Genomic DNA, 14,924 nt, shown 5'->3' with positions numbered 1-14,924 from the left:
TGTCTGGATTTTAATGTGTATCACTGAAAGTAAATGAACTGTGTTTAAATTGTTAGCTGGAAGTATCTCCTCCTTGGTAGAGGGGGTGGATGCATGGTCAGTAGAAGCTATCCATATCTATGGCACACTATCATAATAACTGGTATCTGGGACACACTACCGTAATAACTGGTATCTACAGCACACTATCGTAATAACTGGTATTGACTGCACTCTACCATAGCACTTAAGATCTTCATTCAAGTTTAAGACTTCGTGGTCAGCAAACCCAATGTCTTCAAAGCCCATAATTCTGTGAATAAGATGTTAGTAAATACCTGGAATACAAACCACTGGAACCCTCAGAGGAATGGCTTTGTCTAAAACTTACAATAATGATTGGCACACTTACTTCTTTGTTTAGAAGACAAAAGGAAAGCTGAAGTTAAAAATACTTGTGAAGATATGGCTTATGTTTTAAAAATTACATTGACCAATATCAAAATATTACCTACTGAGCTATTCACTACTATTAGAAGAAATGGCTCAGGATGAAATGTGCCCATGTTATTTGCAAACACCTGTATTAGTTAAGGAGACTAAAATATGATAATAAAATTTGTGATTTGTGATTTAACTATGCTTGGGCCCAGACTGTGATGAAATCTGGCACTGATTGTTAGAACTTAGAACAGCAGTGAACATATCCTTTGTATTATAACAGCATTGTCTCTGATTCCACCACCCTGCATATACGGAGAATGATATGAAAATAACTGGCTGGTTTGGATTAATCCTGTTTTTTTTTGTGGTCAGGCCATACTTGTGCAGTTTTCCACAATTCTGGGTACATGTCAGTGTTGTAATTGTAGAGAAAACAAATTGCCTAGAGTTATGGCTGGTTCCAGACAACAAGTTTTCATTACGATTGCCAGGATGCTCTTGGGTTCCATATCTTTTGATACAATGTGAACCTTCAGTTGTTTGTGGAATCAATTCAATTGAAGTAGCCTGGAAAGGAATAAACCGTCAATATTTCAAACTGAATGTTGACTGCTTATTTTTATACTATAGATGCTGTTTGACTTACTGTGTTGCTCATAAAACAATCAAAGTGTAATGAACAAATCCTTTGCTTTAATAATAAAGAGGACAAATAATAGGTAGGACTGTAAGGTAATTCTCCCACCTTATCTTGACTTTTTAGATTTCTCCTTGCATTGCGTATTCATGCCATTTTTCCCAGTCATAATTCACTAAACTACTTCAAAGTGAAAGTCAAATTTATCATCAAAGTATGTGTGTGTTACCATATCGTTCAAGTTCAAGTTTAGTGCTCACTCAACCATACAGGAATACCCATGGATACAGCCATGTTTTATATACTGTATTGAGATTCATTTTCTTGCTGGCATTTATAGGAAAATGAAGAAATACAATAGAATTTATGATAAACTATTCATAAATAAAGACTGACAAACAACTAATGTGCCAAATACGACAAACTGTGCAAATAAAAAAAATAAATAATACTGAGATTGTGCGTTGCAAAATCCTTGAAAGCAATCCTGTAGGTTGTGGAATCAGTTCAGAGTTGTGATGAGTGAAGTTATTCGCAGAAGGTAATACCTGTTCCTGAACCCAATAGTGTGGGACCTGAGGTTCCTGTACTTCCTGCCCAACGGTAGTAACGAGAAGAGAACAAGGCCTGGATGTTGGGTCCTTGATGATGGATACTGCTTTCTTGTAGCAGTGCTTCAAGTAAATGTGTTCAATGGTAGTTAGGGTGTTTTGATTTACTTAGAGACACAGGGTAACAGGCCCTTCTGGCGTAACGAGTCCACACTGCCCAATAAAACCCATGTGGACAATTAACCTAATAACCTTCATGTCTTTTGAATGTGGGAGAAAACTAGAGCACCAGAGGAAACTCATGAGGTGAGAGGGAGAACATGCACACCCCTAACAGATAGCAGCTGGAATTGAACCCTGATCGCTGGTGCTACGAAGCATTGTGCTAACTGCTATGCTTTCCACTGAATACTTCCCAAAGGATACTTTCCATTGTACTTCTATAGAAGTATATCAAAGTTTTAGGTGACATAGCAGATCAATGCAAATTTCTAAGAAAGTAAAGGCACTGTTGTGCCTTCTTTGTGATGATACTTCCATGCTGGTCCCAGGACAGATCTTAACACCAAGGAATTTAAAGTTACTGTCCCTGTCCACCTCTGATCCCCCAATGAGGACAATAAATGAGGAGAATTAATGCAGTTAATGGGCAATGAGAAGTGATGTTTGCAGAGTGGGTCTGAGCAAGTGAGGAGGATGTAGAACCGCAGAGCTGGGTTTTACAGAGTATGCGGATCTCACTAAATGCTGTTAACTCTACTCTGAACCACACCTTTCTGGAGCACAGGGGAAGTGAAGTAGCTATTGGAAATGAATGCTCAGTTATGTTCCAAAGCGTTATGTTCAGGTACATAGGGGCGGGGTCAAAGGGTCAGTGTGGTCGGACTCCAGCTTCTTCCGCTTATAGTCGATAACCAGCTCTTTGGATTTCTTAACATTGAGTGAGAGGTTGTTACTGTAGCACCATTTAATTAGATTATCAATCTCCCTCCCGTATGCCGATTGATCAACACAGTGGTGTTGCCTGCCAACTTAAATATAGCACTGGAGCTGTACTTAGGCACACAATTGGGAAAGTAGGCAGCTCAGCACACAGCTTTAAAATGCACCTGTGTTGATGGTGATTCTAGTGGAGATGTTGTTGCCAATCTGTACTGACTGGCTACTGCAAGTGAGAAAATCGTGTATCCTGTTAGCACACGGAGCTATTGAGGACAGTTCTTAGAATTCAATGATGAATTTCAGGGGGATGATAATGTTGAATGCTGAGCAGACATTAACATCTTCATCACAGTTCTCAGCCATGATATCTCCTCCCCCGCCCAATACTCACACAAGCCTTTTGGTGCAAGTGCACATTTTCATTTTTTTTCATCCATATGAAATGTGTGTTAGGCAGAAAATGCAAGTTGCTATGTCATCTTCCCTCAATTTTTTTAAATAATAAAATTATCCTCATGGTTTAGCATAAAAGGGATTGAAAATAAATGAATGTAATGATTCCAAAGTACTTAGACTGCAGCATGAGGAATTTATAATTGAATTGATTGTTTACGGAAATACAGATTTTAGATTTAATACTATAATATGGGTATATTCTACTCGAGCTTTTGACTTAAGATTTGTGTATGCAAATTGTGTAATGCTTGTTTTAAACAGAAATCTGATCTCTGAAAATGCTGTCAGTCATCTTTTGCTGACCTTTAATGTGTTCCATCAATATAGACCGTATTCTGCATTCACACCTAATTCACTCTCTGGCCTGATTGGTTTTTAATTGTTGGTTGGTCTTTTTTCCTCATGGAAACTATTAGAGTTACATTTAAAAATATAGAAATGAAGTAATATAACAACCTATATGTACAGAGATAAAGATAGCACAGTTACACAAGGAAGCAATTCCTCTTGATACTTTTATAGCTCATGTAATGAAAATTTTTCTGGATGGTCAGTAAATCCAAGAGGAGAATAAAAATAGAAAATGATAATCCAACAAATCCAGCACATATGTGATGAGAGAAACAAATGAATGTTTCAGAGTGATAAACTGTTGTATCTTTCATTCTAATTTAATATTTAAGAAAGGAAGAAGGGGAAAATTTGGGAACTACTGTTAGCCAAACATCATTAGCAGAGAAAGTGCTAGAACCTGCAAGGGGTAATGGGACTGAATGAAGCTAGCATAGACTTATGAAAGGGAAATCACAACAGTCCACTATACTGGAGTTCTTTGAGAATTGACATGAAGTGTACATTTTCAGACAGCTTTTCAATAATATGCCATTCAGATGGTGAACAGAACTAGAGCAAATAATATTGGGAGGAAAATACCTGAAAAATTCAGAAATGATTAAAGTCAAAAAGCTAACAGTGGGGAAAAAAACGAGCCTCTTTCAAATGGTCAGATTGTGACTCGTGGGATACCACAGCGTTCCACAGGGTACTTGATCAATATTGATGATTTGTCGGAGGGGACCACGTTTACATTTGCTGCTGATGCAAACTATTGTGAGTAGAGCAGAGGATATAAAGAGACTTCTAGATTATATAGACAACACTGAATAAAAAAATGACAGAGTATGATGTGAGAAAATGTAAATTATCTGCTTTTGGTGACTGGGAATGTAGATAGGTCGTGGAAATATGCACGTCATGCACAGGAATTGTACACTAGGGAAAACTTACACATTCAGCAAGCAATTATAGAGGCTTTTTGGCCTTTTCCATGGAATGATTTGAGTTTATAAGGCCTTAATGAGTCTGCACTTGGTCTGGATTCCTTAACAAAAAAAGGGATATCCTGCAATTGAGAGGGTACTATGAAGATTTAGCAGATTGAGGTAGGTTAGTTGTATGTGGAGAAATTAAGTAAATTGGGCCTATATTTTCTAAGGTTTGTAAGACTGAGGGATGAGATCATTGAAACTTGCAAAACTCTTTCTGGGTTCAGCAGAAAGGAGTCTAGAACCAGGGGTAACACACACAAAATACTGCAGGAACACAACAGGTTGGGCAGCATCTATGGAGAGTATTAAAGAGTCAAACTTTGAGGCCAAGACCCTTCAATAGGACTGGAAAGGAAGGGGGAAGAAGCCAGAATAAAAACTTTGGGGTCACAGTTTCAGAGTAAGGAGTAGGCTATATAGGACTGAAGTAATAAAATATTTCTTTATTCAGTGGTGAATCTGTGGAATTCTCTTTGCCAGGAAGCCGTGAAGCTTCTGTCACTGAGTTCATTCAAAACAGACATCAATAGATTTCAAGACATTAATGGAATTACTGGATGTGGGGATATGTGTAGGAAGGCCACCAACTTCATGAATAGTACAAGCTTGAAAGACTAGATGTTGTAATCCTGCTCTTATTTCCTTCACTCCTATGTTAATTACTTGAACTGTTAATTTTTTCTCTATTTACAGATGCAACTGTTCTTATTTCAGATTTCAGGATCCACTGTTTTTATTTGTTTATTTTTGAAAAGTAATATTGGAACATAAACGTAAGTGCTGGAATACCATTGGATCTGAAAATCAGGAATTCAGTGTAATTTTGCTCAAATTATTCCATGGAATAGATTTCATGACATATGCCAGTGATAATAAACCTGATTCTGATTCTGATTTATTTGCTGTTTGATGAACAGCTATTTAAAGTGCAAAGGCCAATAAGTTCCCATTAAACAATTTCTAATGGAACCATTACTATATTTTTGCCCAGGCATCATCAAACTTAAGAGAAAGACGGACCATAAATTCCACTGTGCCTGAGGGGGCCGAAAATGAAGCAGAAAGTCTACTTGTAAAACAGGTAAAGAATGTAATGAAGTTTATCACCGTGCAGATTTAAAACTGGTCGTGAGGACAGCAGAGTAACTTCAGTGATATTTGATGAATTCCAGAAGTAGATTTTTGCTCTTTTGTTCATTTAGTAAACTAATTTAGAATTACTTTAAATGAATGAATGGATGCAAGATGACACGGTTGAGCTGCAGTGCCTGTAATATATTATTCATTGTTGCAGTTGGTCAAGATTTGCTTTTGAGTCTTCTTCTTGGGTTACCATTAAAGTAAGAATTATGTCAATGAATCAAATCATCTTCTTCCTGGTTCAGTGGTTGCTTTAGACTAAATAGCATGTGGTGGCAGTATTGACAAGCAATGTTTTTTGCTGACATAAGATTACTTTTCCCGCAAAAATTGTTTGGCCCCTGTAAAAGGTTTTTGGACAATTGATTTGTGATGGGCTAGTAAATAACTTGTTTGAGCGTATGTCTCTGGGAAATTCAGTAGTCCCAATGTGTTGGTGGTTTTGATGAGGGAGGTCACTGGAGACTGGTGGTAGTTGTTTTGAATGGAATCAATAGATTGGAGACTGACAGAAGGTTAGGCAAAGATTGGAAGAGTTTGAAGGATTGGGTTTCTCTCTTAGTAATTTACTTACGTAGATCTACATTAGACATCCCAGTGGGGCATCCAATGTACTTAGGTAAACTATTAAGAGAGAAACCAATCTGATTCCCAACATAGACTTGGTCTTATTGGCCAGGTTTCCTTTAAATAACAATGAAACAGGTTTCACAGGTGCATGTATGTGCAATGAAAATTTTTGGAAGCAGTTTCAGTGGAAGGCGTTTATATTGCAATGCATAGAAGCTCAGTAGAAAAATCGTGAATTTTACTTTCTACTCAGTAATAACCTAACCTGATACATTTAATTTCATTAAAGTTGAATTGCACAGTGTATAGAATCATGACATTACATAGTCCAGTTCTACACAATTTTATCCATAGTACAAAAGTTATCTATTTGTTCTAATCATTATCTGTGAGCCAATGAAACATAACAGGTCCTATGAAAGGGCACAGTTTTGCATGTAAACCCACAACATTGCTTTTAATCTAGTTTTTGAGATCACAAATGTCATTGTGGCCATGAACCCATTTATGGGCAGTAGGACTACTTTCTTTTCAGAAGTGTACATCAGTAATGGGCTGGGTTGATCAGACCCAAGCTATTTGAGTGTCCAGGAAATATGGTGATAAGCACACAAGCACAACAAAGTAACTTGAGCCTAATTTATTGTCAGAAAATAGAAAGCACAAATCAACCACACTAAATACTACATAGCAAGTCACAAAGATTTCCACAAAGATCTTAGGGATCACAATTCTGAGTCACCACTTGATTGTTGATGTTGTCAGGGGATCTCCAAATTCTGACTCATTTGTGAAATTACCTCTGTGCTCTGGCACCGATAGCAATTCCTGGTCTAGGTGAAGTCCAAAGAACCTCATGAGGGAAAATAACCCCAATGAATATGAGTTCCACAAGCATAGGAAGACAAACAGAGACTGACAAACTCTTTGATCTTTTATTTTCATGCTGTTAACTCAGCCTGGTTTCTTTCAATCAAGCAACTCGTGTTCTTTAACACAGTGCTCAACATACCCTTATAAATCAATTAGACACTTTAATGGTCACATCTTATCCATCAGTTTAGCAATGTTTTAGACATAACATTCCTTTAGTTACAAAAGAACATTAATATTATATATAACTGATAAGCCCAATCCAAAAATGAATCCATCAAACCAGTTTGATAGACACTAAGAAAGAATCCATTAACCTAGCTGTCAAAGTGACCAACATTTATTCATTAACAGACATCTCATGGTAATGGTGCCTGAGACAAAGAAAGAATCCACCTGCTATCAGCAAACATTCGACATTAACAGCCCTATAGTGTTTATTGTTTACAGACAATTATCCAAAATTTTACAAAATTTAAAACAACGCAACATCTGAAATTTGATTTTTTTCCTTCAGTATAAAAAAATGGTTGCAACAATGTCCAACTCAATTCCACCACCCCCAAAATGTTACCAGAAACTTCAGCCTGTGAGCATTAGTTTTACTGTTGAGCATGAGGAAGGAGCTGTTCTCCTCTTTCACCCTCTTGGTGACTCTGTGGCTCCAAACCTTCCCAGGGGCAACTCAAGCCCCTACAAACCAGGGTCCTGTTTTCACATCACACTGTTCAGTGTACAGGCAAACTTGTTCTAAAATTAGTCCATTCCCTTGGCCTACTGACAGTTTGATCTCTGCCACCACACGCAGCAGGTCCTGTTCATTCTGTCATTGAGTGCTCTCTCCCTCTGAGATCACCTTGATGTATTTTCCTCCATACACTGAACTGTTACGAAGTAAAATGGGGAAAGAGCACATGATGCTAATGAATTTGTGCTGCTGAGCTGTCAGTCGAAAGGACTATTCCCCTACCACGAACAGTCCTTTTGTGAGCTTTTCATGATTTGGATTATTTTCGTGAAGGGGCAAGATATGAGTTACTATGAGTGAAATAATAAGTCAGATAAATTCCATAGTTTAATAATACCTATGTATTTTGAAAGGTGACTGGATTATTTTGTACTTGAGGTTAATGACTGCTTTACATAGGCAATGCAGTGTAGTACTGATAGAAGTAAAACTAATTTCCCAAGGCCTTTACTTTTATTTAACTTGGAAATGTGTGAAATTCTATTTGCCTTTTCATAAAGGGGTTGCCTGTGATTTGAATATGTAATCCTGTGGGGTAAATGAATTAAATAAGTGATTGTTCTACATGACTGTTTTAATAATTGTTAAAAATTAAATGCAGTATTTCAGTCAAAACCACCTAAGACACAGAGAGCTCATGCATTTGGATCAGGCCACCCATATGGAGTTTTCTGAATCTTTGACCAGTCTTCATGGGATATACCTTTGAACCATGTTCCTCTTTTAGTTCCTCAATATCTTTACCTCCACCCTGACAGGAGTTCTCTGAATATGAAATGTACCTTGCAGAGCAAATCTCCTGTTTGCAGTACACATAACATGCTCATTCTGTTTGAATCATCCTTCCTTTAGTTTTTGTTCCAAATTGAGCTGAACAATATTCAATCACTTCCTGAGTCTCCCGTGCGTGAGCATTTCCATGGGACTCTATCTTATTGTGATGTGTGGCTTAGAAGAAACAGAGCAATTCAGTATTTTATGGTAACATTCAATCAACCTAAGAATGAGTTGTTCCTTCAATACTTTCTTTCCTGTGCAAACCGACCGTTTGCTTCCCGTTTAATGTCGGGTGGAAAGGAGAAGCGAAACTGTTGTGTATTTCATTACTTTCTGTAAATTGTTCAAACTGAAATCATCTAAACTGTGGACCATTAACTGAAACAACTTCTGGAAGAATGTGTGTCGAAAATATTTAATCCTAATTTTTCTTTTGACTGTTTTGTGCTGGTGCTTGAATTACTTTCCTTTGAACCAGTTTGAAGAACTAACAAATACAAAGCACTGAAACAAACTTTTCACAATTATTCATATTGACTTGCTGGAATTGTTCTGTAGGCCACTTCTGCTCCTGAAGCAGTGCTTTGTGAGTTTGTACTCTGCAATTCTGACAGACTGTTATTCTGTTTTCTAGTTCTTCTATGTAGGTGCTTATCTATACAAGGTAAATAAACAAGTATGCTAGTCACTGCCTTCATTTTCATTATATCCAAATATGCTGTGCAGAGTTCTACCATGATCATGCTTTCCTGTACGTCTAGCCTCACTATTCTGTTTTCCATTTTATCCAAGTATGGATGATGGGCCTTCATAACATCTGTCATAGTCAAAGTTGATTTTATTGTCCTATGCACAAGTACATGTATGTACAGGTATAATGAAAAACATGCTGCATCGCAGCACCATTCATGCAGTATGTTTAAGAAAATCTTAAGATAAATATAAATTTTACACAATTTTTTCAAGAAAGAGCACGATTAGAACAAGAAAAACAAAGTCCATTTTTGTACAAATTGATAAATGGTAGTGATGATGGTCTTGCAGAGTTAATACAAGAATGGAATGGATAAAAGGAAGAAGCTTTCTTTCTTTTTATAATCTGGTGGTATGGGACTTCAGGCTTCTGTACCTCCTACCCAATTGTAGCTGCAAAAAGATAAGATGAGATAACTTCATGGCCTCCTGCAGCCTTGTGTCTGAATTAGTCCGTCCACGCTGGTGCACGTATTTTACATTCACATATTTCCATTAGTCGAATAGTTTCCATGACTGTGATAGTGAAGTTATCTAGTATTATATATTGGGCGTAAATTTTGCTTAGTTTGTTTAACTGACTTTCTCAAAAAGTAATCTTTACAAGACATATTTAATAGTGTAATACCTGGATCTTTTGCAATTGATATCATTGTTGTCTACCGTTGCAATATCCTCCCTTTCTTCCGCTTTTCATTCTCGAAGAAACCAGACGTCAGCTCCTGAATCACTGGCACGGACTTTCTCTCAGTAAGTGTGTGGCTGGTCTTCTCATCAAGAGTGATAAAATCCAGAGACTCACAGTGTTACTCATGCCTTGTCTGTCCACGAATACATTTTTTTCCATTTTTTGGTCAGAATATGTGAAATGAAAATAATTTTATTATCATTGGAAATATCTATGACAAGTCTAATCACTGTTAGAAACTTCACAAGCCAACGTGTTGTGCACCCAAGGCTTTTGATTCAGACTGTTAGAAATAAAATCAGGTTTATTATTATCAGCATGAATTGTGAAATTTATTAACTTAGCAGCAGCTAATATAGAAGAATAAAAATAATCAATCATTCAATTACAGTATATGCATTTTGAATAGATTGAAAATCATGCAAAAAAGAAGTAATATATACTTTAAAAAGTGAGGCTGTATTCACGGGTTCAATGTCCATTTAGGAATTGGATGGCAGAGGGGAAGAAGCTGTTCCTGAATTACTGAATGTGTTCCTTCAGGCTTCTGTACCTCCTACCTAACTGGTGACAATGAGAAAAGGGCATGCCTGTGTGCGGGGGTCCTTAATAATGGACACTGCCTTTCTTAGACACCGCTCCTTGAAGGTGGCCTGGGTACTTTGTATGCCAGTACCCAAGATGGAGCCAACTAAATTTCGGTCCTGTGCAGTAGAACCCCCCCCCCCCCCATCCCATCCCCCCAGTACCAGATGGTGATGCAGCCTGTTAAAATGCTCTCAATGGTACATCAATAGAAGTCTGAGTATTTTTGTTGACATACCAAATCTCTTCAAACTCCTAATGAAATATAGTCGCTGTCTTGCCTTCTTAATAACTGCATCGATATGTTGGGACCAGGTTAGGTCCTCAGAGATCTTGACACCAATGAACTTGAAACTGCTCACTCTCTCTACTTCTGATCCCTCCATGAGGATTGGTATGTGTTCCTTCAACTTACCCTTCCTGAAGTCCACAATCAGCTCTTTCATCTTACTGATGTTGAGTGCCAGGTTGTTGCTGCAACACCACTCCTCCAGTTGGCATATCTCACTCCTGTACTCCCTCTCGTCTCCATCTGAGATTCTACCAAGAATGGTTGTATCATTAGTTGTTTATCTTTCGCTGACTTTCCCCAAGTATATGAGATTGGTCTATGTATATACACACACCTTGTGGGTGTTAATTATTAGGCAGTATTGGTTTTCTTCATTTGCTTCAAACTGGGCCCAGGCATGAGACAAACGTAACTTAATAATGAACGTATTTCTACTAGTTTGATGTTGAGATCTTAAGATGTTGGCAAAGACTATTTGCATTCTTTTGGTTAATTTGTAATTGCTACACTCCTTAACTGTCTTAGCTATCACCACAATATGTGTCACCCAGTCACTCTTAGACACTTTCACTGATACTGTGTAGTGGTACAATATGTTTAGCTCTTCTCCTGCCAATGCATATTGTAATGCTTTACATTTACGAGGAAAAAGTATTTGGAATTTGCTTTGATATGTATGTAGCTAAACGTGGTGCCCATCAATGCCTTTGTATGAATTCTTAAACTTTATTTTGATTTTGATCAGGATCTTCCTTAACATGGATATGATGCATTCATGCAAAGTATGTTTTCCAATCCAGTCTCAACGCAGTCACTGAATATTCCTTAACAGTGTTGTTTTATTGGTTACATAATCAACTACTATGTTTCTAATTCCATTACATTCCTTTCTACTTTTTATTATCAGGGTCTCAATAGGCACTTTAATATATTTCTTGAACAAGGCAACCTATCCTTTCCCATGGAGCTAGGAGTAGTTGTGCCAATATTCATCCAAATGTCTCAAATACTATTTTTTAAATTTAAGTCGTTGATTTTTATCACCATTGATCATGTATAGATGTGTTCTTTGCTTCATTAACCTTTCTCAATGTTATGTTAACTTCCCATTTCATTGAAATTTATAAAACCTTAAGGTGGTTTTGTACAGTAATTGTTCCCCTTCCATTTGTGCATGCCTAATTCCCACTACTTTGGCTTTCTCTACTATCTCTATTTTATCTTTCTCTATTAGCTCTGCATAAAGGAGCGAAGTGCTCCTTATTTCTTTAATGAAATCATCATTTTGCTCAAACTGAAGCACTTGTGGTGGATTGCAATGAGAGCAAGGTTGGAGGAAAAGGGAACCTCGTGGCAGAGGCTCAATGTACAGCCATAGAGCCAGGAATAGTTCTTCCACAATGTTGCTATAGTGAACAAAACCTTAGGTTACGTATCTATCAGTAATCTTCATTAGCTTGTTCAAGTAGTCAACAATTAGGCAGGACTAAACTTAGATAAACTGAATAGAGCTTCAGAACGTGTAGTCTATCAAATATGTACTGATTTTATCAGAGTTGTCTTAAAGCTGCAATATCTAACATTCATTTCATGGCCAATACCTCATTTCATTGCTTACTCTAGATACTTCCCCAACCATCATTCCAGTCCAATAGACTGCACTTACAGATTGTTTATGCATTCTTTCAGATTCCATGAATAACAGATTAACTCACTAAACTAATTAATGAGAAGGATTTTAAACTAGTTTGCTCTTAATTAATAAAACAAAAATAAGTCATATCCCCAATTTTTTCCAGTGGAACTGAAAGTGGAAGGAGAACTGACTAATTTTAATTTCATTTAAGATTCACAACTGCAAAAATGTGTTTCTTTTTGATTCATGATTAGTTTTTCTTTTGTATTTTCACAGAACAAAATTGTCTATGAGCTTGATTCCTTACTTCACCTTTCAAATTCTTTCACTGTTATCTGCACTTTATTCACAAAAAGATGTTAAAATATAAAAGAAACAATGAGAGTAACAAGTACAAATATTTCATCACTCTGAAAAGATTTGAGTCATTTGCAATTGGTACTATTGTCACTTGCACCATGAAACAATGAAAATTATAGATTGTTCACAGATCAAATCATTACATAATGTATCAAGCTAGAACAAAGTAAAGCAATAACAATGCAGAATAAAGTGTAAAAGCTGCAGAGAAAGTGCACTGCAGGTGAACAATATTCTGCAAGATGATAATGAGTTAAATTGTGAAGTCAAGAGTTCATTCTATTATTTAAGAGGCCCATTCAGGAATTTGATTCAGTGAGATAAAGGCTGTCCTTAAGCGGGTGGTATGTGTTTTCAGGCTGCTCTATGTTCTGCCCAATGGGAGAATGGAGAAGAGCAAGTGCCCGGGTGGGTGGGGTCTTTGATTATACCGTCTAATTCTTATTTTATTATATGGCATGAAGTCTTTGGGAAGATTTGGCACGTAATTTGAAAATAAACTTCAGGTGTGTGCAACTGGGAAAACAGTGTCTATTTCTGTAAGTTTAGATGGAAGTAAAGCGAAGGGGTGAGTGGAAATGTCTGAATTAGCTCTTCCAGAAGTTGTCCTGATTCAATCACATTTAAAATGAGAGTAGAGCCATTTGAGACCATAGACATGGTATCCCACGATTCAGTAAGGCAGAGTGCAAAAGATGTGTTCCAGGTAACAATTAACACCTTTAAAAAATGAGTTGACATTCATGGAATATAGCATTAATGGTAAGGCTCTTTGCAGTGTAGAGGATCAGCAAGATCTTGGAGTTCAAGAGCCGTGAGGTAATGTAACAGCTATATAAGTGGGGTCTAACAGTTAGACCCCACTTGGAGTACTGTGCTCAGTTCTGGTCACCTCACTACAGGAAGGATGTGGATACTATAGAGAGAGTGCAGAGGAGATCTACAAAGATGTTGCCCGGATTGGAGAGCATGCCTTATGAGAATAGATTGAGTGAACTTAGGCTTTTCTTCTTGGAGTAACGGAGGACGAGAGGTGACCTGATAGAGGTGTATAAGATGATGAGGGGCATTGATCGTGTGAATAGCCAGAGGCTTTTCCCCAGGGCTGAAATGGCTAACATGAGGGGGCATAGTTTTAAAGTGCTTGGAAGTAGGTACAAGGAGGTTGTCAGTGGTAAGCTTTTCACACAGAGAGTGGTGAGTGCGTGGAATGCACTGCCAGCGAAAGTGGTGGAGGTGGATACAACAGGGTCTTTTAAGAGACTCTTAGATAGGTACATGGAGCTTAGAAAAATAGGGGGCTATGTGGTATGGAAATTCTAGGCAGTTTCCAGAGTATGTTGCACGGTCGGCACAACGTTGTGGGCCGAAGGGCCTGTAATGTGCTGTAGGTTTCTATGTTTCTAGCATTCTATAAATGGGCTACATAAAACAATGTCCAAACAAAAACACAAAATGCTGGCAGAACTCAGCAGGCCAGACAGCATCTATGGGAGGAGGTAATAACGACGTTTCAGGCTGAAACCCTTCATCAGGAGTGAAGTAACATGGGATGGTCGAGGGGGGATAAGAAATGGGGGGAGGGATGAAGTAGAGAGCTGGGAAGTGATAGGCTGAAGGGAAATGGGCTGGTGAAGGTGGAGAATTATGGGAAATAAAAGAGAAAGAAAGGTAGGGCTGGGGGGAGAGATTATAGTGAAGGGGGAAAAAGAGAGAGAAAGAGAACCAGACTAAAATTATAGATAGGGATGGGGTAAGTGGGGGAGCAGGGGTATCAATGGAGGTCTGTGAGTTGAATGTTCATGCCAGCAGGTAGGAGGCTAACGTTATCCCTGTAAATGGAAGAAGTGCTACACCTGCCCCCACACTTCTTCCCTCACCACCATCCTAGGCCCCAGACAGTCCTTTCAGGTGAGGCACCACTTCACCTGCGAGTCAACTGGGGTGATGTACTGTATCCGGTGCTCCCAATGTGGCCATTTACACATTGGGGAGACCTGCCACAGACTGGGAGACCGTTTTGCTGAACACCAGCGCTCAGTCCTCCAGCAGTGGCGGGATCTCCCTGTGGCTGCACACTTCAATTCCACAGACCACTCCCACTCTGATATGTCTGTCCATGGCCTCCTCTACCGTCAAGATGAGGCCACACACAGGTCGATGGA

At 38.2% G+C, this 14,924-nt stretch overlaps 1 protein-coding gene across 4 annotated transcripts in view; it reads left to right on the top strand.

The window, feature by feature from the left end:
- The window catches only part of dock10 (dedicator of cytokinesis 10), a 213,463-nt gene that overhangs the window by 66,316 nt on the left and 132,223 nt on the right, over positions 1–14,924 (top strand). For all 4 annotated transcript variants that reach the window (XM_073040973.1, XM_073040971.1, XM_073040972.1 and 1 more), the window contains exon 3: positions 5,329–5,418. In XM_073040973.1, the coding sequence (XP_072897074.1) occupies positions 5,329–5,418 (90 nt within the window). The remainder of the gene's footprint in view (positions 1–5,328; positions 5,419–14,924) is intronic.

The sequence above is a fragment of the Hemitrygon akajei genome, chromosome 3 (assembly GCF_048418815.1).
Source record: "Hemitrygon akajei chromosome 3, sHemAka1.3, whole genome shotgun sequence".
In the NCBI taxonomy this organism is placed as follows: domain Eukaryota; kingdom Metazoa; phylum Chordata; class Chondrichthyes; order Myliobatiformes; family Dasyatidae; genus Hemitrygon; species Hemitrygon akajei.
This window is presented reverse-complemented; position numbering and strand designations above follow the sequence as displayed.